General features: G+C 48.6%; 2 protein-coding genes across 6 annotated transcripts in view; one reads left to right on the forward strand and one right to left on the reverse strand.

Annotated features, from left to right (window-relative positions):
- The window catches only part of FIP1L1 (factor interacting with PAPOLA and CPSF1), a 42,192-nt gene extending 41,551 nt beyond the window's left edge, over window positions 1–641 (reverse strand). For 2 of the 5 annotated variants that reach the window (XM_082315382.1, XM_082315385.1), the window contains exon 1: window positions 337–641. In XM_082315382.1, the coding sequence (XP_082171508.1) occupies window positions 337–418 (82 nt within the window). In that variant the 5' untranslated portion in view covers window positions 419–641. The remainder of the gene's footprint in view (window positions 1–336) is intronic. The other 3 variants (XM_082315383.1, XM_082315381.1, XM_082315384.1) reach the window with 2 other exon arrangements.
- Window positions 642–4,794: 4,153 nt separating this feature from the next.
- The window catches only part of SCFD2 (sec1 family domain containing 2), a gene marked incomplete at its 5' end in the record, with an annotated part of 208,652 nt that continues 198,147 nt past the window's right edge, over window positions 4,795–15,299 (forward strand). Inside the window, one exon of the mRNA XM_082316582.1 lies at window positions 4,795–5,539. Within this exon, the coding sequence (XP_082172708.1) occupies window positions 4,795–5,539 (745 nt within the window). The remainder of the gene's footprint in view (window positions 5,540–15,299) is intronic.

Here is a 15,299-nt window from a genome sequence, read left to right on the forward strand (position 1 = left end):
CCGGCGGGGGAGGGGGCAGGGAGCCACCGGCGCGGCGGGGAGGGGGCCGCGCACAGCCCCGGGACGGCGCCGCCGGAGGGCTGGCCAGGAGGAGGGGACTGAGCAGCCGCGGGGGTGGCGGGACGGGGCGACCCTTTTAAACGGCCGCCGGCCAGCGCGACTCGGCGGGCAGGTGCGGGCCGCGCTCCGCCACGGGCCGGCCTGGCGAGGCGGCGCACGCCGCGGCCTACCCACCCCCTCACCCCCCCTGCCGCCGCGGCGGGGCAGAGCGCCGGGCCGGCGTGTGCGGCGGGCGGGGGAGGTGGGCTGGGGACGGGGGTCGGGGAAGGTCCGTACCGCCATAGAGCCACTCCTCCTCCTCGTCCCCGGCGGCCCCGCCGAGGTCCGCCGACAGCCGCTCCACCTCGCCGGTAGACATGGCCGCCTACCCGCGGGACGCGAGGGCCCAGGCCCGGCGGCGCCGGGGCCTCCCGCCGCTGGGCAGCACCGCCGCGCCGCCCCGGGCCTCCGCCGGCGCCTCGGGCCGCGACCGGGCGGCGGCCGGGGGGTTGCGAGCGCCCGCCCGGCCCAACGCCACCGCTCGCGGAGGAGCCGCCGCCGCCTGCTCGGCGCTTCCCCTCCCCCGCCGAGTGAGTGACACGCACAGGAAGCGGGCCCGGCCCGGCCCCGCGGCGCCCTGGGCACGGGCACGCGGGGGGCGGCCCGGCGGCGCCCGGCCGCGCAGGGAGGGCAGGGAGAGCGGGCGGGCGGCGAGGGGACGTGGCCGGGCGCGGCCCGGCGCCCTCCGCTCCCCGAGTGGCCCTGCCGGGCCGCGGGCGGGGAGAAGCGGAGGGGCCTCCGCGCTGCCCGCGGGAGGAGCGGGCCGGGCCGGAGGGGAAGAGGGAGAGCGGCCGCGCGGCCGGGCTGGGCCCAGCCCAGGGCTGCCCATCCCCCGGCGCCGGCCCCCCTGCCCCGGCCGGGCCGGCACGGCCGGTCCCCGCTCTGTGCGCTGCCAGTCGCCGGGACTCACCTCGGCTGCGCCTTCCCCCCGCTGCCGAGGCGCGGCGTGCCGGCGGGAGCCGCCTCTCCTTCCTCTCGCTGCCCTTTCTCTCCGCCGCTCTCGGCGGTCCCTGTGCCTCTCTGCATCCCCAAACACCCGTCCGCCTCCTCGGCAGGGATCGCCGGCAGCGTGGCGATGTCCTCTAGGACTTGCTCGCCCATCTCCAGGAGCGGGGCTCGGCCGAACAGACGGACAGCCCGGTGCCGTGCTGCTCCTGGCGGCTGGTGGCAGCTGCCGGGGGCGAGCGCAACCACAGCATAAACACGCTGCTACTTCTGCTAGCACTGGCCTAGCTCTCAGCTCAGGGACTCTCCCAGCTGGAGGTAATATTTTAGGCTTAACAACTCTTTATAGTTCCCCCCTTCCCCCCCGCAAATTGCCTATTTTTAGCTCCGGTAAGGATTTAACATTCAGTGTGCTGTGAATGTTCCAGAGTGTAACTATGCATTTCATGAAGAAATGGCTCTATTTTAAAAGCGGTGGGAAGTAGCAAGCCGTTTTAACTGATGATTTTCTCACTTTACATCTGTGAATGCTGCATTAACAACTGCAAGATTCCTTGGAAAATTTAAATACCAACAACTGTCAAAACAAGTTTTGACCAGTTGTGTGGACAAATGGAGTCTTCAGCGTCTTAGGATGTTTGTGAAAACTAAAAAAGGGACCCCTCTTTCACAGCAGGACAGCTTGTGAAAAATCAGACCCGAGGGCTTGACTGCGTTACAAACACATCACAACTCTGGGTGGGGGAAGCTTATTCTTTGAATTGCCTGCATAGAGGACCTTGTTTTAAAGTTTCATATATGGCATGACATTTCACTGGAGTTCACATGAACAAACGACTTTCTCAAAAGGCATTTTTTCCCCCTGAAATTAAATGTTTGGGTGTTATATACATATCATGAATTATGTGGTATAATTGGGTAGGTTTTCATCATGCAATTCCCTTTTTTATACATATAATAGTGGAGTCACCAAACGTGTTTTTCACCCAGAACACTTTTAGACACTTGTTTCTCATAAAACAAATTTGTATTGCAGTACCTCTTACTGGGCATGAATATCTTTCTTCATTTTCATTCCTCTTCTGTTCACTTGGCCATTTAACACACTTCTGGCCAACATTAAAGGACATGGTAGAACTCTAATAGTTTCCTTTGACTGCAGACACAGGGACAAAGAAAGAAAATACACTTGTGGAAAACACCACAAAGAGAAATCGGGAGTAGATGTAGAACATAAAATCTCTTAAAGACATCAACGCAGATCCTCAAAGCAGTTTTCCTCATAGAAGCCTTTAAATAGACATCCCATTGAGCTGGTGGTCGCATAAGAATCCATCTTGAACAGCTTGAGCAGCTTGAACATTGGAAGCTGGAACAAGAAGGCTAAGTCCTGAAAATAGCTGCTGGCCTTCCTTCCACCGCTCCCAGGAGGATCTTTACCCGCCTCTGGCTCTGCTTGGACAGAGAGGGTGCTCTGAACCCGTTTCCTGCCTTGCTTCTGAGGGCAGAGTGTTGGCCTAGGTGGCATTTCAACTTCTGCCCTCAAAGATAAAAACTCCCACCAGTCCCAGCCTCTGGAAGGGGCCTTGCAGTTTCTCCTTACCGCTGCGCAGAGGGAGAGCAGCAGTTGGGGCCTGAAAAAAAGGCTTCTCCCAAGGCCCTGAGCAGCTAAAAGGCTGAGGACAGAAGATGACCTTTTTGTGAGCTGCGTAAACATCTGACACGGGTTACGCTCCAGAAACCCCCAACAAGATAACAAGTTTGGAGGAACCCTTTAATACAGTTCTTCTAACGCAGCAGTTGTAAATTTACACGCGGGGTAAAATAAGCTGTAAAAACTACTTAGATAATTTTGTTTTGTAATTTAACCACTGTGCTTTAAACTGATTAATTTCATTTTGTCTTCTGGCTAGTAATCCTTTTTTTCAATGTTGGCATATACAGATCTAGTTGCAATCTCTACAGTATTGATAAAGTAAAAAAGCTATTTGTTTTCTTAAAAAAGCATCTGCTGTTTTTTGACAGTATGTCTGGAAAAAAAACCCCAACCTTTTAAAAACAGTACCTAAAGAGTTGGACAAGCCATAATATATCTAGCTTTTGTCCATGGCACTCAAGCATAAAGCAAAAGCTCATAATCTCCGAGGTAATTCAGTCCGAGAGGAGGATAATTCTACTTGTATATAAGCCCAGGGGCCCAGTGGTTAACCATCCCCAATCCTTTCTTGGCATTCATTTTTCAAATCAAAATAGGAAGAAGGCTATTAACTTACGTATTTTTCTAGCATCATAAAGTTATACGCCCTAAGGTTAAAATAACAGATTGGGGTTGGAACAGCACAAAGACACAAGTCTGAGTTTGGAAGAGGGAAGAATGCATTGGGGTAGGAATGTGCAGGGAGCAGACTGAAAGGAGAGGATTTAATTTCATTACTGGAAATCTGGTGATTCCACATTATTTGTGTTTTTCAGTGTTCTGAAACCAGCTGAACCTGCAAGAGACCTAAGGAGACCAGTTAAGATAGTGGATGAACTAATTAAATCATTTATCTTTTTGTTATCGCTGATAATCCTACTATATCCGCAAAAGTATCCTCCTCATTCTGCACTAAGAGGTTGCCTGAGTGAAATACTATGTAGAATACAGATTTGCAAGCAAGCCATCCATTCTCTGGGGAGAAGAAACTGTAGATGCATATTATGGCATTTTTTCTATTTAGCTTTGATTTTGAGATCAAGAGCTTTTTAAAGGAGGAATGGAATTAAATTGTCATATGTCTCCAACTCTGTATCATAAAAACTGCATTTATTAAAAGAGACTTTCTTGTTGCTAGCTCATCAACCGCTGGATTTGTTAATACTAACACAAGAAATATGGAATTATAGGACAGGGAACAGCAAGGGAAGTTTCACCTTCCCGGTGCTGTACATTTAAAAAGTATCAGCAAAACAGCTGTTGTCTCAGTATAACAAAGGTACTGATACAGCACAAAAGAGGTAGTGACGTAAAGAGTGATGCTGAATTGTTTTAAGATTTGCCAGGAGCAAGACCAAAGAAGCTCCCAGCCTTTTCAGGAGAATGTCGGGCAAAACTGAACCGTCAGTGCTCAGGTGTCCCTCCTGGCACCGGCCAGGGCTGCAGACTGTAGCTGAGTTTCTAATTCAGACTGTAGGTGAGAGAAACATTTTAATGTTTGTCAGAATTTGGCACTGCCAGCAAAAAGAAGAGCCCCCTCCCCTCTCCTCCCCCAGAGGTGTACCCCTGCCGCTGCTCTCGCGGTGTAACAGCCCTGGGCGGGAGAACCGGCCGAGGCTAACCCCTGGGGACGCCGAGCCCCGCACCGGGTAGCAGGAGCGCTGCGCGGGCAGCCCTTGGGCAGGCGCCCCGGCTACAGCGGCTCCTCTGGGGACGGGCGGCCCCTCTGGAGGACACGACACCACAGCACAGCACAGCACAGCCCCCGCGGCCGGAGGAAAGGCCTCACCGGCGCCGCTATCCCCGCCAGAGACACCTGGGCCTCCGCAGCCTCCCTCGGGCCTCTCCCTCCCCACAGAGACCCCGCCGCCGCCAGCCCGCCGCGACCGCGACCCCGCTTCTGTCACGGGGAAGGGACGACACCGCCGGGCGCGCCCCGCCCCTCCCCGCCGGCGGGCAGCCAACCCGCGCCCGCCACGTCATGCCGCGGCGCCGGCGGCGCGCGGGGCACGTGCGGTGTGTTGTGGCTGTCAGCGCCGCCCGCCCTCGCCGCCATGGCGGTGCCGGTGCCGGAGCTGCGGCGGGTGTGCCGGCAGGCCTGGGAGCCCGTGCTCGCCAGGGCGCGCCGGGCCGTCGTCTTCCTGGACGCGGCGTCCGCCGAGGCGCTGCACTGGGGCGGCGGCGGGGCGGGCGAGCTGCTGGCGGCGGGGGCGCTGGCCGTCAGGGCGCTGCCCGCTGAGGCGGGGGAGGCGGCGGCGGGGGCGGCCCGCGTCGTCTTCGTGGTGAGCGGGACGCTGCGGGGCGGCACGGCCGCCGCCGTGCGCGGCGTGCTGGGCCAGGGCGCCGTGCGGCACTGCGTGCTGGTGTCCGGCGGCGAGGCGGAGGGCGGCGGGCCGGCCGAGCTGGAGGAGACGTTGCGGCGGTGGATGGGCGAGGGCGGCCGCGCCGAGGTGGTGCTGCGGGGCCCGCCGCTCCTGGCGCCCGTCTCGGGGGAGCTCTGCCTGCTGCCCGCCCTGGCGGCGCTCCTCCCGCCCCTGCCCGGCCCCGGCGGGCCCGGCCCCGCGGAGGTCGGGCTGGGCACCCTGCCCGCCGAGCTGCGGGCGGCGGTGCGGGCCCTGGTGGGCGACCTCGACGCACTCTTCGCCGCCCTGGGCCTGCGGGAGGAGAGCTTCGCCGTGGGGGCCCTCAGCAGGGTCGTCGCCGCTGAGCTGGCAAGCTACGCCCCGGCCAGGAACAGGAGGAGGGTGGCCACCAACAAGGCCTCTGTCGTCTTCGTGGACAGGACGTTGGACCTCGCTGGTAAGAAGTCTACCGCTGGTGGAGCCTGCAATCCCTGCGGGCGCACGTCCACCCTATCGGGAGGGTTTCAGATAGTTGGAGGAGTCCTCGTGGCCTAGGAGCATGCGTAACACCATGGCCGTGGTGGTTGCTCACACATCCTTGCTCCCCAGTGGGTCATGGAAACCAAGAGCGAAGCAGAAGGCTCTGCTGGAGACAGAGGGGTTTGTTTCTGGCACTTCCACTTTGCTGCAAACTAGAGACCTTAGCTCTGCCTGTGTGGCATCCCAAGGTGTGAAGGAAATGGTCTGTACGTTTCAGACTGTGCCTTGTGGGTTACTGTGAAGCATTTCCCAGTGTATCTACTTGTCACCCTTAGCATTATACCTGTCTAAACAGATATACATCTATATATATATGCCTGAAAGTGTCTCAGTATGTATATATATGTTTTTTATATGCATTGTACTTAGTCTTTGAGTGAAGCAATTGCACATGGCTGGTGGTGTTAACTTGGAAAGCATGTTTGAGTAAAAACAAGACAGAATTGTTTATACAGCACTTTCTGGGAAGCAAATGAGCGTAAGAATGAACCATATGGTAAATTTAATACTGCCAATTAATGCTGAATTGATACAGAAGTTGAGAAGTATAGAAAGTGGTGTGACAGTCCACTGGGAAACTGTCAGGAGAAGAATGTCTAGTATTGTAATCAACCTGCAAGCTTGGTAAGCGAGGTAAAGTCTTTTAAGCTGGTAAGATGTGATATCAAACGGGCAGAAAGGGAAAGAGTAGTTGAACATGTCACCAGCAAGATGCTGGGCCAGTGACCCAGAAAACGTTTGTATCAGGCTCTCACTTATGGAATAACCATCTTTCAGAGGAAACAGTACTAACTCGGAGAATAATATAGGAGTGGCTGCATTGGCTTACCCCATCATATTATTGGTAGACCTGCTCACATATACAATGTGTGGACCTGGTTCTGTTTGCATTATCTGTAGTCAATAATTCGGATCATCATTTTGCCACCGCATGGCCATAGCACGTGCTTGGCACAATGTTGCACCTGCAGCTCATCTGTTTCTGAATTTTCTTCTGTCTTTCCCCCCCCCCCCCAATTTTGGCTTTGTGTATCTGTCCTGATCCAATGTCAGGGGAGGTTTCGGTACGATCCCAAGGACGAGATTAAGACGCTGGAATCGGTCAGATGTCGTGCAACCTTTTACTTTTATTTGAGGGGAGAAGAGAACGGAGGGAGGAGGGAGGGCAAGGGAAGACAGAAAAAGAATAGGGGAGAGGGAGAGAGAGAGAGAGAAGGAGAAGGAGGAGTTTGTCACCACCACTTCGAGTCCGGTGATCCTCTGCTGGGTCTTCGGTGGCCTCAGGCTTCGGCGGGGACCGAAGGCGGGGGCCTTGAGCGTGCAGGAACGGAAGGAGTGGTCGCGCGCGCAGGCGCGGGGCACGTGCGCTCCTTATGTAGGGGCTCTCACGCATGCGCGGATCACAAACGTGCACGTGCGGTTCGCCGCGGACGTGCTGCCGCCGCCTCGGCTCTTTTCGCGCCTTTTGCCCCTGCGCAGGCGCACGAGGTGGTTTTTCTCAAAACTGTGGAGAAGAGGGTCTTTTCGAAGCGCGACGCTGGATGGCGCTACAGCGGCAATGTCCAGTAGCCAAAACCCACGTTTGGTACCGGTTCTCTACAGTATCCTTGCACTGCTATAGGGTGCCTAACTGTCAACAACGTGCTGAAGGGCAGCTGTGGATCTGGGTGGCTAATGCTGTGCTGTGATTGGGAAGATCGCTGCGAAATCTGCAGAAAAGTGGACTTGGATACAGAGCCTTGAAATAAAACCGTGAGAGGAGTGCCCGTTTGGGGTGGGCACCAGTGAAACTGGACAAGGATTCGTGTACTCAGGTGGTGGGAAGAGTTAAAAACAAGAGAAGGAGCCAGAAATTGTGGGTGACAGGGAGCTGCCTGACAAGGAGACTGTTGAGGAGGCATGAAGAGAGATAATTGGTACCAGCTTAAATCTGGGAAGTGAAATCTTGTACTTCAATAGGAGACCTTTTTTTGGAGAAAACATCAGGGCTGTGATGGGGCCGCTTTGGAGGGGATGCATCAAAGCTCTTGGAGTAAGGATGAGAAATTATTCTTTTTTTTTTTTTTTGGAATATATTCTCTTCAGTATCTGTAACTGAAACCAAGATCCCTTCCTGCAACTATTCTTTTGTTGCCAACAAATGTCTCCAGAATTCATTGACAGTTTCATTGAAGCCTTCCTATGCTTTGGACATGATACCATACTCTTGCCATCAAATACAGTGCAAACTGAAGGAAGAAAAATCTAGTGCATTTCAGAGGTAAATGCACCTGGATGGACCTGAATTTAGTGCCACACGATGAGATTTCTTTCATTGGTTTGCTAGAAATTGTACAGTAAAAAGTACATGAAAATAACAGCATTTAAGTTGTGAAATCAGTTGTCAAGAAGTGGGAAATGGCAGAAATAAGTTGTACCTGAAGCCTTAATTTTCTTAGGTGTATTCAGCCTTTTATATACTCTCTCCCCTGGCCCCTTACCTCTGACTCCACTGTTTGGCCTTCAGGTGAATGAGTCTGTTGAATTTCAGCCTTACACTTTGTAAAAGCTAAAGCTTCCTATCTGCAAGTTTCCGGCTTGGTATTGGCAACAGGGCCACTGGATGATTTTTTTTTTTTTTTTTTTTTTTCCTCCTCCAAGCTATGATGTGTATTTGCAGTCAGTAGTGTAAAAATAAATAATTTTTTTCAAATAACAGCTCGGTGCAGGTGGAAGTCTTTGAGGTACACTTTCTCATTTGCAGCTCATTTCAAACAACTTCTGAAATCTCCCCTCTCTAAAGATGAAAGATTTTGGATTTGATTTGTAAAAGGCTTATTGATACCTGAACCATGTCCAACATGTGGGCTGCAGATATGAGAAATGGTTATGTATCCATGAATTATGAGAATGCTTTTATATTCCAAGCACTTCCACAAAAATCTGGAAGTTCATTATGGGTAAGTACTAGGCTACTCTCTGATTAAGTCAGGCTAGTGCTTCGAACCAGGTGGCTGTGAATCCCTCTGAATAGGCTATCAGGAGAAATATTTTCTACCTCGAAGACCTGGACGGAGTACAGCTTTAGGTAGCTCTAGATGATGTCTAAAGGAGTTGCACTAACAAGTGTCTTATTTTTGGCTCATGTTCCATTCTTATCTAGAGCAAGTAAGATGTTAGGCTAGAATAACAAATAGTTTTTAGTAATAATGATTGATTTCTAACAGTAAAAATCAAAATGTCCCAAAAGTGCCTTTTCTGATGCTGCAGTTGCAAACACCTGAACTAAGGGAAAACACTGGTACTTAAATAAATATTAAGAACTTTCCACTTTAAAGAACATACTAAAGAAGTATTAAGTACATTTTAGTAAAGAAACTCTGGTGCCAGTGTCAAGAAACTGTATTCTCTTTGTTGTGACAATTATTTAAAAAAAAAAAAAGTCACATATAAAATGGCACGTTTTTCTATCCAAAAAATCAGAAGGCATCCAACTGACTAGATTAGCTTTCTAGGTTCCATGAAACAAAGAATCTCTTCTGAGCTATTACTCTAAAATTCGGATTCAGCTCTATTGAATACTTTTTATAATCTAATTTTTTTGTGTTCAGCACTACTTATGCATGCTGTATTTAATGATTAGAAAGGAAAATACCGAATTAAGATAAATAATTCTTTTTGTTTTGTATGGCATAACATTCAGCTGAGCTGTAACCACGATCTTCTTTCCATGGTCTTTGCTGTCCTCACTGAAGTGGCATGGCTTCAACTGGGTATGGCATGGATACTGCCTATCCCTGCAGTGTAGGATCTTATGGATAAAGCAGTGCCCCAGAAATGTTTTTATGCCCTGGGGAGATCCCAGGCTTAGTACTTTGCGCTCACTTCTTGAATTCTGATTGTATAAAACTGTTACTGGTGCTGTCCCTAATCTGTAGGTATGTGTAGTGCTGCTTTTGTTTGCCTACTTATTGTTTTAAAGTTCACTACCTTTGCTTTAAAAAGCAGAATAAATCCTCCCAGCTAGAGTGGTGCTCTGGTAAGTGACACTGGTTAAAGTCAGAGCTAGCTCTGGCACCTTAATTGCTCTTTGTTTTTCTCCTCTAAATATGTGCTGCTAAATATTTCCATTGTGGTACCATTTTGTAACCCCATATTGTAACCCCGTGCTCCTTTTACGTGTTTCTTAGTCACCACCTTGCCAGCATTCACACCTTTTATGAAGCAGTTTTTCTGGCTTTTCATTCGTAAGCTCATAGATATATTGGTGTTCAGAACAGCTTGATGCGTTTCTCTTTCCAGTCTCTTGGTCCTTTGCAGCGTTTAGGATGTGGGCCATTGTAGGCACAGGGAATAGTGAGGTCTTACCCACTGGTATGCCTTCGGCTGGGGCTGCACGGCTAGAAGGCGCGTCCCCTGGGTGGTGGATAGGGGATCCCTCTCTGGAGGGTGCACCGGATAAAATTGAAGAAGGTGCCGCGAACCAACGCAGCCTAAGGGAAGGCCACCCTGACAGAAAAACCACTGGCCCTCCAAGTCATGGGGGTTGGGCAGGAGGCCAACTACCTCCTCCCGGAAAAAAAAATAAAAAGTTGCAGAAACGATGAGCATCAACTTTCAAAAAAAACCCGAAATGGTGGAGATGGAGAAAATCAGTAATGAAGTGAGGAGGAGGAGATGGAACTGGATCGGTCGTGTCCTGAGGAAAAAACCAACAGAAGACTGCGCTGTGGCCCTTGGGACTCCAGAGCACGCAGCCACAGACCGATCGAAGTGGAAGAACGATGTTCGCGCCTTGTGTGCCTCCTGGCACTGAGAGAATTCAGATTCAGATCAGACCCGCTGGTATGTGCAGGTGATTTTGAAATGCAATACAGTGAGCAAAAGACAGAGAAGAATGAATAGCAGGGGGTGCCTGTGCAGTTAATATATAGCTTTGAGTAATAACCTTTGTGTGAGTGTTGTTGAAGTTGGATATTTCAGTGCTGTCAGCAACAGCACTTTTATCTTCCTCTAGCACTTTTGCATTCATTGGTCAAAATCACAGGAATGTTTGCCCACAGCCAAGGCTGCAAACTCAGGTTTAACTTTCTGTATCATCTCCCTCACTGTCAGCCAGGCATTGTCTTTGCATCACACCCTTGAGCTGGTTGTAATGTTTTCAGCCTTTTAACAGATACAAAAAGCACAGTTCAGGCTCTCATCGACGAAGTGTAGATACCATTCCCTTTCAGCTCCTGGGAGCAGCCACAGCGACAAGAAAGTTGCGGTGTGCCTTAATTGTTCTACCGCATAATCCCACTCATAGAGGAGGGTGAGAGTGAAGACTAATGTAGGCCCATGCCTTTCTGGTAAAGTCTGGTTCTGACTAATATCTCTCTTTGATTATTTCTTGTTTTAAACTGATTGTTTGTAATTGTCTATTTATTTCATTATATCTGTCATGTTTCTAATTTGGAGTGCTTTACTCATGCTCTTTCTGATTGTAGCATCTTCCAAGTTGGCGCATTGGTGGACTGACAGTAATGTCTTTTTAAAGGAAACAAAACCATGTTTTTTTTAATTCCTTACTATATAAGCTAAGGCTTTGAAAACATAAATACTGAGGCCTGTAAAGTACAGTAGTCCCCTTTTTATGAACCAGGCTGAGGCTTTGACACAAGAGGCAACTGGTGCTTAAATTATTCTGGTTACTTGAGGTTGTAGACTGCAGCTGTGAGGAGTGATGGCAGCTGAAAATATTCAAGAGGCGTCAACTCAGTACCGTGGGTGAGGGTGCAGTCTCTGCTGTGGTGTGGTTTGTAAAGATTCTGCTATCATGGAATAGGCATACAATTTTTTATACTATGTTTTTAAATGCTTCAGATGTTGAATTTGTTATAGAGGCTTTACAGAGATAAGCAAATAAATGGAATGAGTTTTGCCTATGTAAAGAAAACTGCAGTTTTCTTTAGGTAGGTCAGTGCAGGGGGCTTGGAAATTACATGAGCCTTGAGCAGATGATTAAGTGTTTCTTATCTCCAAATTTATTACTTTTTACATGTGTTGCAGTAGCTGGCTGTGAGAGATGGGGAATCTCATATTTCTATGGCAGCACTCTGATGCTGCTGTGCTTGGCTGTGGGCTTCCTTGCTCCTATTGCTGGGCTACAGGTTTTTTGGGTTTTTTTGGAAGGGGGGGGTGTTGTGGTGTTTGGTGAGGGGTTTTTTTTGTGTTTATTTCTGTTGTTTTTAGATTCAATAGCCAGCATAGCGGGACAGATAACTGACTACTTTGATGTTCATTTGTCTGTACAAAGGAGAACATAGATCTGTCTCTTGGCAAGGTAGAAGGATGCTCTAGTTTGCCTTGAATGCTGCACAATGGTTCCTGGGAACATACAGGCTGCTTTCTAGCACTGTTTAACAAGGTCAGCTTAAGCTAACGCTGGGTGAAAGAATACGGCAAAACATTGATAAGCTTTGGAACTGGAGCTCCGAATATCCAGCTTCTTTCAAGGGAATAGGTGTAAACATTTCTGCCTCCTGATATTTTAAACCCTGCTTTCACTGAGGTGATGCATTGCCAGAGAAAGTTGCATCATAGGAATTGTCCCACTAGAGTCCTTTAGTGTAAAGTCTTCCTAGCGGTGATCTTATTCAGAAAAGCATTGGGTGAGCATGCAGTGTTGAAACATCATGAAAACTGGAATGGGTTTGTCCATCTATCTTTCCAAAATCACCAGTCCTGAACTAATCTACAAAGTAGTTAAAACAGCATGTGTTAAGAAAGCTTCATAGTGGGGGCAAGACGTGCCTTACATACTGTTTTGGTGCACACTGACTTATATTTAAACCTTGATTGAAGGAAAACCAACCAGTAGAAATTAGCTGCATTAGTTGTTGGCTAGTGAGCAATGCCTTTGTAGAACTGCTTTCTAATTCAAGCACCTCATGTTTAGCAACTGACTTTAAAATATTCCTGCTGCCCAAGCTCTCATGTTACTTCTGTGATATGCAATTGCTCCTTAAATCTGCTTTTTTGTTTGCTTGTTTTGGTTTTGAACTGGACAGTAGAACCAGTAGGAGAACATAAGAATTGGAGTACAAATGGTGTGATATAGGGCTGGTAATGGGCTTAGGAAAATATTTTCTTGTATGCATGTCATTGATGCCTTTTGGGGGGGAGGGGGGATATAGTTAATGAGTTCCTGGCTGCTGTTAAAGTATCAGTTGGTCGACTTTGCCAACTGTGCCAGCTACAACCTGTATCAAATGTCACGTATTTCAGTTTGTAACTCTTAGTGAGAAGACAATGTAAAATTAGAGCAGTGTGATACATAAGATTTCCTGCATCCTCAAGGCTGGGTATTTGCCTGGCCTGAAGACTCCTATTTTGCATTCGTCAGATAACTTTTCCTTGTCACTTTAACACCCAATCTGCGTGCACTTTGGCAGCATTAAAGCTACCAGCTGCCTTGAATGCTGTTGGTCATGAGAAGCTGCTGAGCGGCCTGTTGACTGTCCTCCACAGCGGTGAGGAGAGAGGCGGGAAACCGGTCCTGTGCACCCTGCTGAAGTCAGCGCGATTGAGAAGCAATTCCCCGTGATCTCCTGTCCTAGTCTCATGCAATTTAGCTGTCTTCCCAGCCTTGGCTGGTTTGCATAGTTGGTCAGGGGTGATAGGGGTTTTTAAAAGCTCCGGGATATGTTTTTCTGATTGATTTGATGAGGCAGAGCAAAAGCCATTAGCGCCTGCGGACCAGTGGGAGCCTCCAAGAAGTAGCAGTTGTGGGAAGGAGGCTGAGATGGCGCTTGCTAATTGTGGAAGCAACTTAAATACACTGAGACTTTCCCCCTCTGCCAAGGAGAAAGGAGGCATGTTAATAATTAATGTGGGTTTATTTGCATTCGAGGTGTTTCCAGTTTAGCTAAATGTCGTGTCTAGCTAAATGTTGCTCGTGTGCAGCAAGTGTGGAGAGACAGACATTGCTTCCAGTACGTGGGGGTGGTGGTTCAGAAGATTACCATCTGTTTTCCATGTCTGTAACTTTTGCGAGTGTTGATAACTGCAGTGTGGCTGACAAGTGACTGACCTACTAAGAAAAATGTAGGGATTTTGGAGAGCAGATGGCTTAGGGAGTCGCAAAGACAACCCAGCTCGTTTCATCTGTACTTCAGTGGTCTAAATCTGTCTGGGGATGGTAGAAAGGAAAGTTGCTGTCATTCTGTGACTATTACAATCTCTGGTGAAACAAATTGGTAATCTCAATCCAGCTGAGCGGCCAGGTGTCCACACTGCAGTACCACCATGTGCTGGACATGTGTGCCTTCCTTGCCTTCTGTGGATAGAGGCATTGCCAGTGCAGAGTTTGGCGTTACTTTTCTCCTCCTTTTTCATCCTTGCTTCTCTTTTTGACTTCTACTACAATTCAGAATAGTTGATAAGCCATGAGGTGGTTTTACAACATGGATACATGGCTGCTGTAGACTTGCTGGAAACAACCTTTTGCTTATCCAAGAGCAGTTAGTAATCTGACCCCATTAATATTCTTGATATAAGGGCCTTGTTAGGATTTATGGAGCATGTGAAGCTGACTTCACCTGTTGAAACAGATCTCTGTCTTTGGAAATGTTCAGAAGTGAGAACAGATAGGGAGCCACGTGGACAGAATTTGATGGAATGGGACCATGGCCTAAAAGATCTTTTTCCTGCCTCTCAAAGGTGGCTTCAGAAGTCCCCTTTCTCTTGTGAGTAATGCCAGGAGAACACTACTCAGCTCAGCACTGGTGTCCAGCCCTGAGGTGATAGCTGAACCATAGCTAAAGTGGCAGAGTACAAATACCTTTGACTTGTTCCTGACTTAAAGGCAATAAGGTTTCTGGTCCCCTTCTCCAACTTTTTCATCTGTAGTGTGTGTCATGTTTTTCTGCTTTGGCTTGGCTCACAGTCTTAGTATTTTGTAAGTTGGTTGTAGCACCTGTGTTGAGAGTTGGTGAATGGAAAGAAGAGCATGTGTGTTTGAAATCAGGAGAATTGAAGAAAACGTGCCAACTGGAATTCGGAGTTTCTCTTGGAATGTGGTCAAATTGACATTTTATACTATGTAAATTGGGTTGTTTTAATAATTTCGTGTTGGTTTCACCTGTGCTGCCTTCAGTCCACATAGGAGTGATGGCCTTGACAGTGAAATGTTGTTGGTACTTGTTTATTTTAATATTATGCCAGTCTATCTGGGTAGCTACATATGCAACCTGCATACAGCCCCTTTAAGCACAGTCCTATTAGTTTAGAAAAGTATAGTTTGCATGTGTACATGTATATATAAATGTTTGCCTGCTTTTTTTAATAACCATTGCAAATCTTGTTTAACTAACAACTTTCTTATGCAAAGAGAAATATTTTGCATATTTAAGTACAAAATCAGTGAATATCTACTAGCTGTAAAACGTAAGTCTAATTTATGCCTTTTAAATGAATCTTTCTGAAATGTTATCAATACTTTTAACTTCAGACATTCCAGAAATTAATTTTACTTTTGTAGCAAAGTATCTTTGAAAAGCTAATTGTGGTCTTGATGTTGTGACTACCAGTGTCCTTCTTCCCAAAACATGTGGTGGTTATTTTGCTCTCAGTGCCTTGTGGTTTTATTTTTGGTTGTGGTTTTGTTTTTTGTTTTGTTTGTTTGTTTGTTTTTTTCCCCCATTCTAGTTATGTAC

The sequence above is a fragment of the Platalea leucorodia genome, assembly GCF_965183815.1.
Source record: "Platalea leucorodia genome assembly, chromosome: 6".
NCBI lineage: Eukaryota > Metazoa > Chordata > Aves > Pelecaniformes > Threskiornithidae > Platalea > Platalea leucorodia.